General features: G+C 37.9%; 1 protein-coding gene across 1 annotated transcript in view; it reads left to right on the forward strand.

Annotated features, from left to right (window-relative positions):
* Nucleotides 1-15,075, forward strand: part of nsmfb (NMDA receptor synaptonuclear signaling and neuronal migration factor b) — a 159,302-nt gene that overhangs the window by 88,931 nt on the left and 55,296 nt on the right. Inside the window, exons 7-8 of the mRNA XM_030144610.1 lie at nucleotides 6,127-6,179; nucleotides 10,938-11,027. Of these exons, the coding sequence (XP_030000470.1) occupies nucleotides 6,127-6,179; nucleotides 10,938-11,027 (143 nt within the window). The remainder of the gene's footprint in view (nucleotides 1-6,126; nucleotides 6,180-10,937; nucleotides 11,028-15,075) is intronic.

Raw genomic sequence — 15,075 nt, forward strand, 5'->3', positions numbered from 1 at the left:
AGGCGGCTCCAATCATGGACCACACAATGACTTTAATAAGGGACAAAGACTTTTGTTTGTGATCTGGGACTGAACTGTGTGGAAGTAATACCAGGCGGCGCCCAGCAGAGAGAAAGGCAGAGAGAATTGACTGAAATGACACAGATTCTGGATCCAGTACAGACAATATAGTTTTCAGATCTTTGAACGATTCCAAAACTTGCAAATTTGGACAGTCTCCACCTCTGAGGAGCTTCAAACACTCACTACTATGGATTAAAAAGTGTTGATAAGCTCCAATATGATCAGTTTTCCTCATGGTACTGGAGGAAGAAAAGTTAAAAAAAAAAAAAAAAAAAAAGGTCTTGTAGATCTAATTACAAATTTAATAGGAAATGTTCGGAGCATCATAACTGGATAAAATATGAATCAGAATACAAAATACTTCCAGGAGGAAATTACTGTATGTTACAGTTGCTCCATTAGTCGCTTTTCCATTGGACATTTGCGCAAAACTTAATATTTACTAAATGTCGAAAAAACAGAAGTGTGTAATGTCGGTTTTTCCATTAAATCACAAATGCAATGATTTGTTTATTATTATTATTGTGAGATGACACGAGAAGTCATTCCATAAACATGGTGACAAATGGAAATATGGTGTTGATTTACAGATATATTCATTATTATTATATATTACCCCTCTATCTCGTACTAAATTAAAAAATGATTGGGTTTCCTGGTGCGTCCACACATACTGTGACATGTTTCTTCTTCTTCTTCACTTGTTGTAATGTATGTCAACATCCGTTAGGGTTAGGGTTCGGGTTAACCCTAACCCTAACCCTAGGGCCACTGATCTGCCTTGGCAGAGGTCTGCGCTCTACGAGTGCTTTTCCAGAAAAGAGAGCGCAGACCTCTGACAAGGCAGATCAGTGCCCCCCCCCCCTTCGCCCCGATCACCACCAAAATTTAATCATTTTTTCCTCATCATCCTCATCCAATCATTTTCATCCAAATCTGTCCATAACTTTTTGAGTTATCTTGCACACGGACAGACAGACAGACAGACAAATAATGGGGGGGGGCACTGATCTTGCTTGGTGGAGGTCTGCGCTCTCCGAGTGCTTCTAGTTCTGGATATTTTTTATATCTTGGTGTATTAATGTTCCCATAGCAAAAAGTTCCCACAACTAGAGGAGTGGATTTATCCACGGAGATTTAAGCTAGTAATAACATAATAGCCTATAAATAGTAGCCTAATAATAATGAAATAATTATGCTGAAACTTATCATTTATACATGTACGTTATAACAAATGCACAAAACATTTAGTAACTAGCGTAATATTATTAAAATTGTGGATAATGGAGTTTGGAACTAAAATCACTTTGACACCCTTAATATCTTCAGTTAATTGTTGCAAATTCATCCTGGAATTGGAACTTTTGGCGGGCCGGTTTTGGTCTGCTGGTCCTATGTTTGACACCCTTGCTCTAACTCAGGGGTGTCAAACTCATTTTAGTTCAGGGGCCACATTTGGCAAATTCTGATCTGCAGTGGGCCGAACCAGTAAAATAATAGCATAATAATACATAATTAATGTCAACGCCAAACTTTTCTCTATGTTTTAGAGCAAAAAAAGTAAATTTACATTATGAAAAGGTGCACATCTACAAACTATCCTTTCAAAAGATGTGGATAACATGAACAAACTGAAAAAAATAAGTGTAGTTATAACAATATTCTGCCTCAGTTTATCATTTACACATGTACATTATAACTTACAGATCACAGTGGATCTACAAATACACAAAACATCTTGTTAAAATTGTACTTACTTCTCTTAAGACATTTCAGGTTATTCATATTTGTTCAGGTTATTCACATTTTTTTGCAAAATTATACTTTTTTTTCTGTGGAAAAACATGAAAATATGTACATTTACAAACAGAAAAATTTGGAGTTGTCATTATTTTTATGTTATTATAATTGTATTTTACTGAATCCTGCCCACTTGAGATTGAATTGGTCTGAAATTTGGAACCTGAACTAAAAGGATTGTTAATATCTTATTTTTGCATTTCATAAATTCATCCCAAGGGCCAGACAGGACACTTTGGTGGGCCGGATTTGGCCCCCGGGCCGCATGTTTGACACCCTTGCTCTAACTGATCTGAAAGTCTGACGCCAAGGACACTCCGCCTACCTCACCTTCACCTTCGCCTTGCTGCTTGCGTGTTGCTTGCGTGTTGGTTCACACAGTGAGTTAGGTGTTACCTGCTTCTGCCAGGCTTGTTTTTTTACACTGAGATTCCCAATATGTCTGTTCTATCAATATTTTATCATAAATTAAGATTCCAAGACAAGTGAAGAGTACAGGCAGTTGTATGTGTCTGCTTTAACCTAGATGAAAGTCCAAAGATAAGGCCGTACATAAGTGAGGTACTTATTCTTATATTGTTTTTCCACTATCTTTATGTATGCACATTTTTTCTCGCACTTTATTCTGTTGCCGCCTTGACCATTGAATTTCCCCACTGTCGGATCAAAAAAGTCTAACCTAATCTAATCTAATCTAATCTAATCTAACCAGTGTGTTCCAGGCCTGAGCCAAAATACATGACAGTAAAATAGTTCAAGGTTAACTCATTTTATAATCTCTGTACCCATACTGTAGAGTATCCACAGGCTTGAGGGAGACTTTTTAAGACATTTTTCGAGGCATCTTTTAATTCAAGACCTTACATTCACATAAATAACAGTACAACAGGCCTCACACTGCAAAAATCTAAATCATACCAAGTGTATTTTTCTCATTTCTAGTCAAAATATCTCATCACACTTAAAATTAGACATAACCACCCAAAGAGTAACTTTCCAGTGAGATATAAGAACTTATCTGGGTTTTGGAGGGGCTGGTAGTTCCTACACTGAGTGTAACGCCGTCGGAACACATTCATTTCTATTGCAGCTGATCTAGCAATTCTAGTTAAAAAGATATTGTCATCTTTCCAAAAAATCCAGTGTATTTCCTGTATTAGCAGACATGTATGTTGTAAATTCTGTTTTCTTTGTTATGTGTAAGTGTTTATATACATTTATATCTTTTACAACTGTTATGTTAGATTTTCGGCTGTAGCCCTATAGTTAGCTAGCTTGACTTGTCCAACTGTTGAAATTTAACCACTATAACCACAAATTATGGAGTTTTCATGATAAGGTAAAGTTAGTACAAATGTTGTTATCGGTGGGTTTTATTTTAGTTGTTTTGCTGAACCTGGTGGTGTTTGGTTAAGTTTGTCAGCTGAGGTTATGTGATCATTAGGAGGAGAGTTGCTGTGGAGCTGAGGTCTGATAAAGAAAAGTTCATTAAAGTTATTATTCATGAGCTCAAGGAGCAGAAACTTCTGTCACTTGGCATTTGTAAGATCTGACTCATAAGAATTCTGTTGAGGTTTGAGTTTGCGAAAGTTGAGTTTTTAATGAGTTTAGCATCCGTGCAAATGCTAGCATGCTAAGTTAGCCACTATGCTATCTGCTGGTTAATGCCTATTGTGTGTGTTATCAGAGCAGAGCTTAGAATAGAATAGAATAGAATAGAATAGAATAGAATAGAATAGAATAGAATGGAAGCTTTATTTGTCATTGCATAATAAATATAACGAAATTGCACATGCCCCCCCCCCCCACATAAAAAGAAAACACAATAACATTCATACTACGTTCTTCTCACTCATTAATACATTCAATAAGTACAACACACACACACTGAAACACATCAGTATTAAAATACCACTGTATGTATAAAAGTGCAATTATATATTAAAAAACAAAAAGTGCATCTTATATAAAAGTCCTCTGGCAGACACACAGCATTCACAGCTAACCACTGTTTTCTGCTTGTACCACAGTCCTATAATAGGAAAACTTAAAAATGGTAAATTGTCTGTCCTTACAACAGTGGTCCCCAACCCCCGGTCCTCAGACCATTTGGTACCGGGCCACAAAGAAAAAAAAAATGTGGTGAATATTAAAGGATTTTTTTCCATTAGTCTTGCGGAGATTTTATTTTGAAAAGCGACTGTTTCCGCCTCGCCTCACAACCGCTCATGAATCAGTAGTAACACAGGCTAAAGAAATGAACCAAAAACAAAATTCACTGGAGAACTTTTTCGGGAAGAAACGAGGAAACGATGAGGCTGCAGAAGGGTCACAGACTGCCTGCAAACACAAAGCTGCATTTAGAAGGAAATATCAGGATTCCTGCCGAAGTTACAGGTTCTTTACAACAGGTGACACACAAGCACCACAGCTACGATGTGTAATTTGCGGTGACCAACTAATTAATGAACATGAAACCCTCCAAACTGCTCCGGCACATCGATCCATGTTTGAGACAACTTTAAACCTCTGTGCATTCTGGATTAAAGTCAAAGCAGAATATGCTGGTATCACCACAAAAGCCCTGAAAGTCCTTCTTCCGTTTCCAACCTCTTATCTTTGTGAGGCTGGTTTTCTGCGATGACAGTTATGTTAGTTAAGTAATAGACTGGATCTACAGAACACACCTGGAGTGTGTGTCTCCCATTAGCCCCAGATGGGACCATCTAGCTTCAGGGGAACAAGTCCAGGGTTCCGACTGATTCTGCATTAGGGTGAGTTGATATTCTACTGTAGAACAAGGGTGTCAAACTCATTTTAGTTCAGGGGCCACATTCAGCTACATTTGATCTGAAGTGGGCTGGACCAGTAAAATAATATATCATATATAACAATATAACATAATAATATAAAATATTGTCAACTCCAAAATTTTCTCTGTGTTTCAGAGCGAATAAACTAAATTTACATTATGAAAAGGTTTACATCTACAAAGTATCCTTTCAAACAATGTGAATAACATGAACAAAGTGAAAAAAAATAAGTGTAATTTTAACAATATTCTGCCTCAGTTTATCATTTACACATGTACATTATAACTTACAGATCACAGTGGATCTACAAACACACAAAACATTTAGTAACAGGCAGAATATTGTTAAAATTGTACTTACTTCTCTTAAGACATTTCAGATTGTTCATATTTGTTCAGGTTATTTACGTTTTTTGCAAAATTATGCTTTGTTTTAGTGCAAATACATAAAAATATTTACATTTACAAAGAGAAAAATTTAGAGTTGTCCTTATTTATATGTTATTATGATAGTATTTTACTGGTCCCGCCCACTTGAGAATGAATTGGTCTGAATGTGGAACCTGAACTAAAATGATTGTTAACATCTTAGTGTAATTTTTGCATTTCACAGATTCATCCCAGAGGCTGGACTGGACCCTTTGGCGGGCCAGATTTGGCCCCGGGCCACATGTTTGACACCTGTGATGTAGAACCATCACAATTGTCTGATATACAGTGGAAGTGTTTCAGATCACATGCTCTGAACTGACAAAGGTTTTTGTTATTGGAACCCCTGCACCTCTACCCAATCCGCGGAAAATTTTCATGCATGAAACCGGTCCGTAGTACATAAAAGGTTGGGGACCACTGCCTCACAATACAGTATAAATACATACATATAAATACAGCACAATTGCAGAATGAATTAACTTGTAAAGTTAGCACCACTCATGTAAGTAGCCTATCCAAGCTAACACCAAACTTTTCCCCCAAAATTTCAGTTTTGAAAGTGATAAAGTCAGTCCTTTCAGTGGTCAACCCCATTACTCAAAAGTATAACACACACAACAGTACATACAGTAGTGGCACAACAGTTGTGTGTGGTTTATTTTCAGATTTACCATGTTCACTGCTGTTTCTCCCATTAAATAACATGGGAGTGCTTAGTTCGTTTGGACCTGTTCAAAAATCCACTCAATTTTTCCCAGAAAGAATATAAAAATACTTTTGCAGCCCCTGGAGGGCTCAAATTCAAAGTTTTTTAACTATTAGGGTCCAAATACGCAAATAAATGAACCAAAGACTAATAAAAGTGAGTTTAAACCCTTTAAACCAAAAACACCATACTGATGTAACAGCTGTGGATAGGACTCAGTATTAACATCCGTCTGTTTTTCTGTCTTTTCTGTGTCTGCATGTCCTTCATTCTCTTTTCCTCATCTCCAATCCTCCTCTTTTCTGTCTTTTAGAAATTTCCGTAAACATCTCCGAATGGTGGGCAGCCGCAGAGTGAAAGTCCAGAGTAAGTCTTCCAGTCTTATCTATATGCATGAGTGTCTGCTGATGCAAGTACTTTTTTCTTTTTCTTTTTTTTTTTTTTTTTTGCAATCATGCCCTACAGTGTGGACGAACATCTATTTGCATCTAAATAGAGGTTCATCAGAATGTGCTTAATGCATGGAGAGACTGTATTAGCATATACAGGACTATTGTGATGCAGTATATTCCCAGTTCTAAGTTTCCAACAAAAACCATATTACATGGATTATAACATTAAGATTTATGTCCGGTTATTCTTTTTTATAATAGTACTTCAATGTCTTTTTTTCCCTTAATATTTTAAATGATAACTGGTCTGGGATCGGTAAATGTCATATAATTTATCGATGTGTCCTTGATGGTGTCAACACAATGGGCTTCAGGGCAATGAGGTGAAGTAATTGCTTTCGTGCTGTTGTTTCTTCCATTGATAAATTGAGCACCATGATGCTCTGTGCCTCCCCCTGCATCGATTTGTTTGCTGTGTCCCTCACATCTCTGATAGGATTTTGGTGGACTATTTGATGAATGATTATTCTAATTAGATGCCATTTTTAGAAATTCACTAATCAAGATATAAATAGACAGATGCATAAATGGGTGATGTCATTATATGTGGATTACCGAGTGATAAGGTGAGGAATTAAGAGTTTAGAGGCTGCAAAAAGTCTGCAAAACTGGGTTATTGAATTCTGCAATTGGAACAAGTACAAATGTTGCAAACGTGCAGTGTATTCTACAAATGAAGACTTACATGACAATTAATACATGGCTTTAAATTTAACTTATTACCCTCCGGTATCCAGGTGCGCCTTTTAGGCACACTTTGCACTTTGTGTTAAAAAACTTAATATTATTTTTCACAATTTAAACAAGGTTAGAATTCAAAAGTTGTTCATTTTTGCATGATCTTTTAAATTCTGTACCCCCACTAAAATTTGCCAATTGTAAACAAAAGAAAATTACCAGACTAGCATCTGTCTCCCAAGTGTGCCTAAAATGCACTATTTCTTCCATTTGCTATGTATGATTAGGGCTGACCTTGATTTACAAAAATAAAACACTTCTTCCAACTCTTCCGGGGAGACCCCGAGGCGTTCCCAGGCAAGCCGAGAGACATAGTCTCTCCAACGTGTCCTGGGTCTTCCCCGAGGTCTCCTCCCGGTGGGACATGCCCGGAACACCTCCCCAGGGAGGCGTCCAGGAGGCATCCGAAACAGATGCCCGAGCCACCTCAGCTGGCCCCTCTCAACGCGGAGGAGCAGCGGCTCTACTCCGAGCTCCTCCCTGGTGACTGAGCTCCTCACCCTATCCTTAAGGGTGCGCCCAGCCACCCGACGGAGGAAACTCATTTCAACCGCTTGTATCCAGGATCTTGTCCTTTCGGTCCTGACCCAAAGCTCATGACCATAGGTGAGGGTAGGAACGTAGATTGACCGGTAAATCAAGAGCTTCGCCTCTCGGCTCAGCTCCTTCTTTACCACAACCGACCAGTGCAGCGACTGCATCACTGCAGACGCTGCACCGATCCATCTGTCAATCTCACGCTCCATCCTTCCCTCACTCGTGAACAAGACCCCGAGATACTTAAACTCCTCCACTTGGGGCGAAGACTCCCCACCGACCCGGAGAGGGCGAACTACCTTTTTCCGGTCGAGAACCATGGCCTCGGATTTGGAGGTGCTGATCCTCATCCCGCTCGCTTCACACTCGGCTGCAAACCGCCCCAGTGCACGCTGAAGGTCCAGGTTCGATGAGGCCAACAGGACAACATCATCTGCAAAAAGCAGAGATGAAATCCTGTGGTCCCCAAACCGGACCCCCTCCAGCCCTTGGCTGCGCCTAGAAATTCTGTCCATAAAAATTATGAACAGAACCGGTGACAAAGGGCAGCCCTGCCGGAGTCCAACATGCACCTGGAACAGGTCTGACTTACTTAATGCGAACCAGGCTCCTGCTTGGGTCATACAAGGACCGGACTGCCCTTAGAAAAGGGCCCTGGACCCCATACTCCCGAAGCACCCCCCACAGGATACCACGAGGGACACGGTCGAACGCCTTCCCCAGATCCACAAAACACATGTGGACTGGTTGGGCAAACTCCCATGAACCCTCGAGCACCCGATGGAGAGTATAGAGCTGGTCCAGCGTTCCACGACCAGGACGAAAACCGCACTGTTCCTCCTGGATCCGAGGTTCGACTATCGGTCGGATCCTCCTCTCCAGTACCCTGGAATAGACTTTCCCCGGGAGGCTGAGGAGTGTGATCCCCCTATAGTTGGAGCACATCCTCTGGTCCCCTTTCTTAAAAAGGGGAACCACCACCCCGGTCTGCCAATCTCCTCAAAAAACTCAAACTCCCCCACCACGATAAGGCGGCAGTTCAAGGGGGAGGAAAAATAAATCAATATATAATATTTAATAGTTTGATTTATAGGTGTGCATTTTACGCACGCTTGGTGACAGATGCTAGTATTTTTGAACATTTGACCTAGGGCCAAAAATAATTATGCAAATTAACCAATGCTGCTGTTAATCATTGACATATGCCAGGCTGCAAAAATCAAATAATATGTGATCCACTTTTTATGTAGTATATTGAAAAAAAATATTTTTTTGTGTTTTTTGCATCCAAAAAAATGGTTTGTTTACATTACAAACACGGCATTTAAAGGGTTTTAAAAAATGTGACAATTATTGAGTATTTGGTATTTTTATTTACAGCTCAAGTTGATGAAATAGAAAAAAGTGTAAAAGAATTAAAAACAAACTGTATGAAAATTTTTTTTGACATTATTCCATAAGTGTGCCAAAAAGGCACACTTGGGATTAACTGACTGTTTCACTGTTTAGGTTAAATATTGTCAAAGGAATATAAATTCATTACTATGCCGCTGTACTGGATAAGAAAAGAACAGCAGGTTGATAAACAGCATTTATCAGCCAAACAACCAAGTGCTAAAAGCTAAAAAGAGAGATAACACTAGAGTGAATGGACACTCAGCTGGTGGTTATGCTCCTCATTCTCATTGTTGAATCTGTTGCTTTTATAAGTGAAAGTGACTAAAATCGTATTGTAGCTTCAAATAGTGTTAACTTTAGACAAAAAAAGACTCAAGCACACAGGTTTTTATCTGTCCACTTCAAAAAAGAGTGTCCAAAAACAAGATAAAAACACTAAATCTGTGGAAAAAGGTACTCAAAACAAGTGAAATATCTGCCCATGCAGCAAGAGAATTTCACTTGTCTACAGATGTATGGACACGTAAAAGAAGAAATTAACTCTTAAAACAAGATATATTATCTAACACTTCTAAATCTAAGTTTTTTCTTTATCTTGGTAAGAACCAAATAATTTGCAGTGATCACCTTAAGTTTTGGTTGCAGGAAACATTTACTGGGACATTGTTTATGCCACCCAAGGCTTATCTAGTGTCACAATAAATGTAACAAAATGTCATTTCTCATCTAGATTTCATATTAATGCTCTGCAGGAATCTAAATCTTACCAAGTGTATTTTTCTCATTTCTAGTCAAAATATCTCATCACACTTAAAATAAGACATAATCGCCTAAAGAGTAACTTTTCAGTGAGATGTAAGAACTTATTTTGAGACAATAGATCGTGAAAATCTTATTTAAAAAAATCTTACAAAGATAATTTTCACTTGTTCCACTGACAGATTTTTTTTTGCTTGAATTACCGTATTTTCTGGACTATAAGCTGCTACTTTTTTCTCACGCTTTGAACCCTGTGGCTTATACAACGATGCAGCTCAAGTATAGATTGTTACCGGCTAATGGCCTCCAGGGGGCGCTGTAGCAGGAAATGCAAAAGTGAAACAGACAGGTGGAAGAGGAGAAGTTTTAAACTTAACTTTTAACAATCATTTTGCACCAACCCTCATCATAGAAAACACACGATGAAATGCATGATTCAGCTTTTAGGTTAAAAGCAATCGATGTGTCTGTCCAAGAAGGAAATAGAGCTGCAGCATGCAAGTGCCACTGAGAGCGACAATGGAAGAGAGACTGAGAAGGAGTGTGACGGAGCCTTGCATCATATGCATTTCATCGTGTGTTTTCCATGATGAGGGTTTGTGCAGGACATGCAAAATGATTGTTAAAAGTAAAGCTTAAAACTTCTCTTCTTCTTCACCTCTTCCACCTGTCTGTCTCACTTTTGGGCTTCCTGCTAGAGTGCCCCCTGGAGGCCGTTAAAAATCTGTACTTGAGCTGCATCGTTGCATAAGCTGCAGGGTTCAAAGCCTGAGAATAAAGTAGCGGCTTATCATCCGGAAAATACGGTAATTAAAATCGTTGTATTTATTATGAACATTACACACATCTGTGTGTTTTCACTGTATCTGCTGATTGTGCGTAAAGTGTAAAAAAGAAAATGTGAATAAGTGATTCAGTAGGTTATAGTTAAAAGATATTGCTTGAAATTATGATTACGTTTGCAACGTAAACTTGCCAAATGAGAACATGAAGTCATAATTTTACAGTTTAAATAAAGAATTCATGATATTGTTGAACAGCTAAGCTGATCTCAGCTCTGTCAGCATAAGTTTCCAAAGCCAGTGATCTTACAGAAACTTTGCAAATCTTTACCGCCTCGGTTTTTCTTCCACACTGGATAAACTAATTACAGGACACAGCCCTTTATTTGCGGGATCGATTAGCTTCTCATGAGTGTGTATGTGTGCACGAGTGACTCTCTTCCCCCTAAATCCATCAGCTTTTGCCGATCGCCGAGCCAAGAGTTTCAGCCGCTCGTGGAGTGACCCCACCCCCGTCAAGCCTGACTCACTGCATGACTCCAGAGACAGTGAGTCGATGCCATGAGACACGCACATGCATACAAAACACACACACACACACACACATTCACTGTACATGCATACAAAACACACACACACACACACATTCACTGTACATGCATACAAAACACACACACACACACACATTCACTGTACATGCATACAAAACACACACACACACACATTCACTGTACATGCATACAAAACACACACACACACACACAGTCACTGTACACACATACAAAACACACACACACACACATTCACTGCACATGCATACAAAGCACAGACACAGACACACATTCACTGCACATGCATACAAAAAACACACACACACACATTCACTGTACATGCATACGAAACACACACACACACACACACACATTCACTGTACATGCATACGAAACACACACACACACACATTCACTGTACATGCATACGAAACACACACACACACACACACATTCACTGTACATGCATACGAAACACACACACACACACATTCACTGTACATGCATACATGCACAGCAGGAAGGCGCTCATCTTCTGGGTGTGTCTGATGGGACCTGATTTTGGAGAAATATTGTGTTAGTAAGTTTTAGAATGATGCATTATTTCTGAATAAAGTTTGTCAGTTTAAAGTTAATTTTTCGGGTCAAGAAAGGTGCAGTTTGTGGTAAAACTGTTCAAGTGTCAGACTGTGAAAATGTGTACATTAACTGTAAAGACTACACACCTACAAGACGTGGAGGTGACGTCATCGCTATTGTTTCTCCCCCACGGTCTGTTCAGAGTCGCTGAAGATGTGTCTGCAGCTTCAGTAGGACTGTTGTTGTTGTGATTTTCACCTCTTTTAATACTTTTTCACCTCCTACTTGAAGAACAAGGTGAAAAATGCCGAGGTGATGATCAAAGATGCCGTCCACTGAGCTGTTTAACACAAAACTACGTGTCTCGTTGCTATCTTTAGCGCAAACTTCAACTTTATTGACCTGTAAAGTTATATTTTAAACAGACAAATATTATCTGTATATGTTAAACACAGTGAAAAACATTTTCCTCTGATGTTAGATCCCATAGTTGCGGCAAAAGGGGTGGGACTTGATGCAAACTACTGCCCCACAACCCAAAACCACTTTAAAAAGCCTTAAACTATGAGAATTTTAGATGTTAATGATGAATCCTCTATTTTCTATTGAAACCTACGATATATTTGAGATAGCAGCATGGGTTGTATTTGTAAAATTATCGTTTATAGATACATTCAATTTAGGGGAAAAAAAACAAACACATTTATTATATATTTTCTTAAACTGTATGCAAACATTGTCTTTTTGTTTTTCTTTTTCTTTTTCTTTTTTTTTTACGTTTGAATCTATGATCAGTTCATGGCTTCCACAATCAGAAGTCCTAAAATTCAGTGCATACCTAAAGTCAGTGGTTCTCAGTCTTTTTCTGTGGGGCCCCCCTTTGGAGGACGAAAAATCTCCAGGCCCCCCTCAACCCCAACAACACTGTAACAGTTATGCATTTATAAGTTTTATTGAAAGAAACATTAATATTGTAACAATGTTTTCTGCTTTTCCTTGAATAATTTTTTGTTCAAATTAAAAATAACACATTTTTGCTTGAATAATACAAATAAACTCAACAAGACTGCTCCCTGAGACAATACTTTTTCCAAATAAAAATAGGAAATGCGCAATTATCTTGTCTACGAACACATTTTGGTAACAAAGATGAACATTTGAACAATATAAGTGGGTCAGTGAGCCCGTTTACATTGGACATCTCAGAACATTAAAGTGCAAACTGTGCAAAAACAGAAACATTGCACAGTTTTCGTAGTGTTGTAGTAGGTATCTTAAGGTGTTTTTACATTTACATTTGGGAGTCTTAAAAATAGTGTCTTCTGAAAGCTCTCTTTGTAAGGAAAATAATGATACCTTGTTTGTAAAGGTATCTTTAGTAATACAAAAGTTATTGCATACTGAAGTTAAGCAAAATAGGTACTTTTTCGGCCATTTCGACCCGAATGAAAAAATAGGCATTTTCATATTTTTATAAAACCACAAATAATGGTACCAAGCTTCCTAAAACATGTCTACATGACATATCTAGATTCATTAGGAGTTCTAGGAGTTCATTATAGAAACCTGGTGTCCGTGTTACATGCAGATTTTTGTATGTGCACGTCAAATAAAAGTCAAAACTAAATAAAACTAAACTAGAATGAAAAATCCAAAACTATTAGAACCTTGCTTGAGACTGGTCTTGGTCTAAGTCCAATCCTTGTCCATTGTCCAAACCTAAAGTCTGTGTCTAGTCTAGTGACAGATCACCATGGCAGTAGATTGGTTTGGTGTACGTCCCTAAAATGAGTCCAGGGTGCTCCAACGCTAAAACATTAGTTCCACCTGCTACATGTTCTGACCTGAAGAAAAAAAAAAAAAAAACATCCAGTAATGATCCCATGCCCCCCCTGACAAGCCTTCATGCCTCCCCTAGGGGGCTCGCCCCGCAGTTTGAGAAACACTGCCTTACAGGAATACCACCCACTTTCTGCAAATGAGCAAGTGCTTTTGGGTATTACTGCAGAACATTTTGTTCTTTATGTGTGTTGAGCTGTGCAGACTGTGCAGACTAGGAGTAGAATGTATGAGATTGGATCTTAATGATCTAAAATTGTCATTACTAAAACATTTTATCATACAGCCATGAGAAAGATGGATGCAGGATTCAGCAGTGACATGAAAATGCTAAACGATGCTTTTCATAAACAGTATGTTAACCCTTGAAGACCCAGATATTTTTCTGACTTCTAAATTCATTTTTTTTCCTACATCTAACCTCTCCTAAGTGATTTATCACTATTTATTGTTTTATTGTCTGTTTCGTTCTGTGAAATGCAAATATTTTCCCACATTTAATACACTGATCATGTAGATTTTCATAAAAGCTCAGAGTAAATTCAAAGATTATTATGTGAGAACAGAGAAAACTGACATAAAAATTACTTTTTTCAGCAAAATATATCATTACCTGAAGATAAAACAAGTGTCTACAACCACTATTTGTCAGACTACATTGTTTGTTTTTTTAAATAAATCAATGTTGTATAAAATGAAAGTGTTTCTATGTTCACTACGGAGCCTCTGAACGTCCAAATGGGTCATATCTGATGACCATGAAATGCAGAGACACTGCATTTTACCAGAATTATTTCAATGTATTGATAGGTTTAGTGGTGAAAAAGGTATTAAACATTTTTGATCATTAGATGCCATTGGTCGTCAGTGGCTGTTAAGGTATTTAGAGGTAAATTAAGATTACTCCTGTCTGAAATATGATAAAACAAATAATAGAATGAACATCTATTTTCATATATAAAGGTTATTTTTAGTGGTGGGACAATGATTCAGTAGAATGACCCACATGCACATTCAGTACATGCAGATATGACACATCATAGATACACATATAAAGATACACACATGGGTCTTTCTATGAAACTGGGTTTATTTTGGCATCTGGCAGAGAGAAATTTAGAAATATTTCCCCCCAGGATGTAACTAATGACGACCTCAGATAAACGCAAAAAAAATTATACTCTTGCTCTGAGCCATCCCAAAATTAATGAATTTTTAATAAAATTTTGGGGCCAAAAATAGGACCTAAATTGGGACATGAAAAACTACCTAGGTGTCGGTGCATTTGATCTGGAAAACATGGCTGTAACTGGTCTTATATACCATTATATATACCATTTTTATTTTCAGGAAAATGTAATGTGCTAAATTAATCTTTAAACTGTGTGGTTAAAGTTCTGATTACATTACCTGTAGCTCCTGTGACTAATTTCTTCTAAATTGCTCTGAAATTATATTAATTTGGATTGTTATTACATAATGAACCATGTTATTACATTTTTTTTTTTTTTTTAATAAAAATGTGTCAATTGCATTTTGTAATACATTTCTCAAATTGTAATAACTTACTACATAATGTGAAAAAATTTACTATATTATGTGTTGACGTAGTTCAGGGGTGTCAAAC

This window comes from Sphaeramia orbicularis, chromosome 9, assembly GCF_902148855.1.
Source record: "Sphaeramia orbicularis chromosome 9, fSphaOr1.1, whole genome shotgun sequence".
Lineage (NCBI taxonomy): Eukaryota > Metazoa > Chordata > Actinopteri > Kurtiformes > Apogonidae > Sphaeramia > Sphaeramia orbicularis.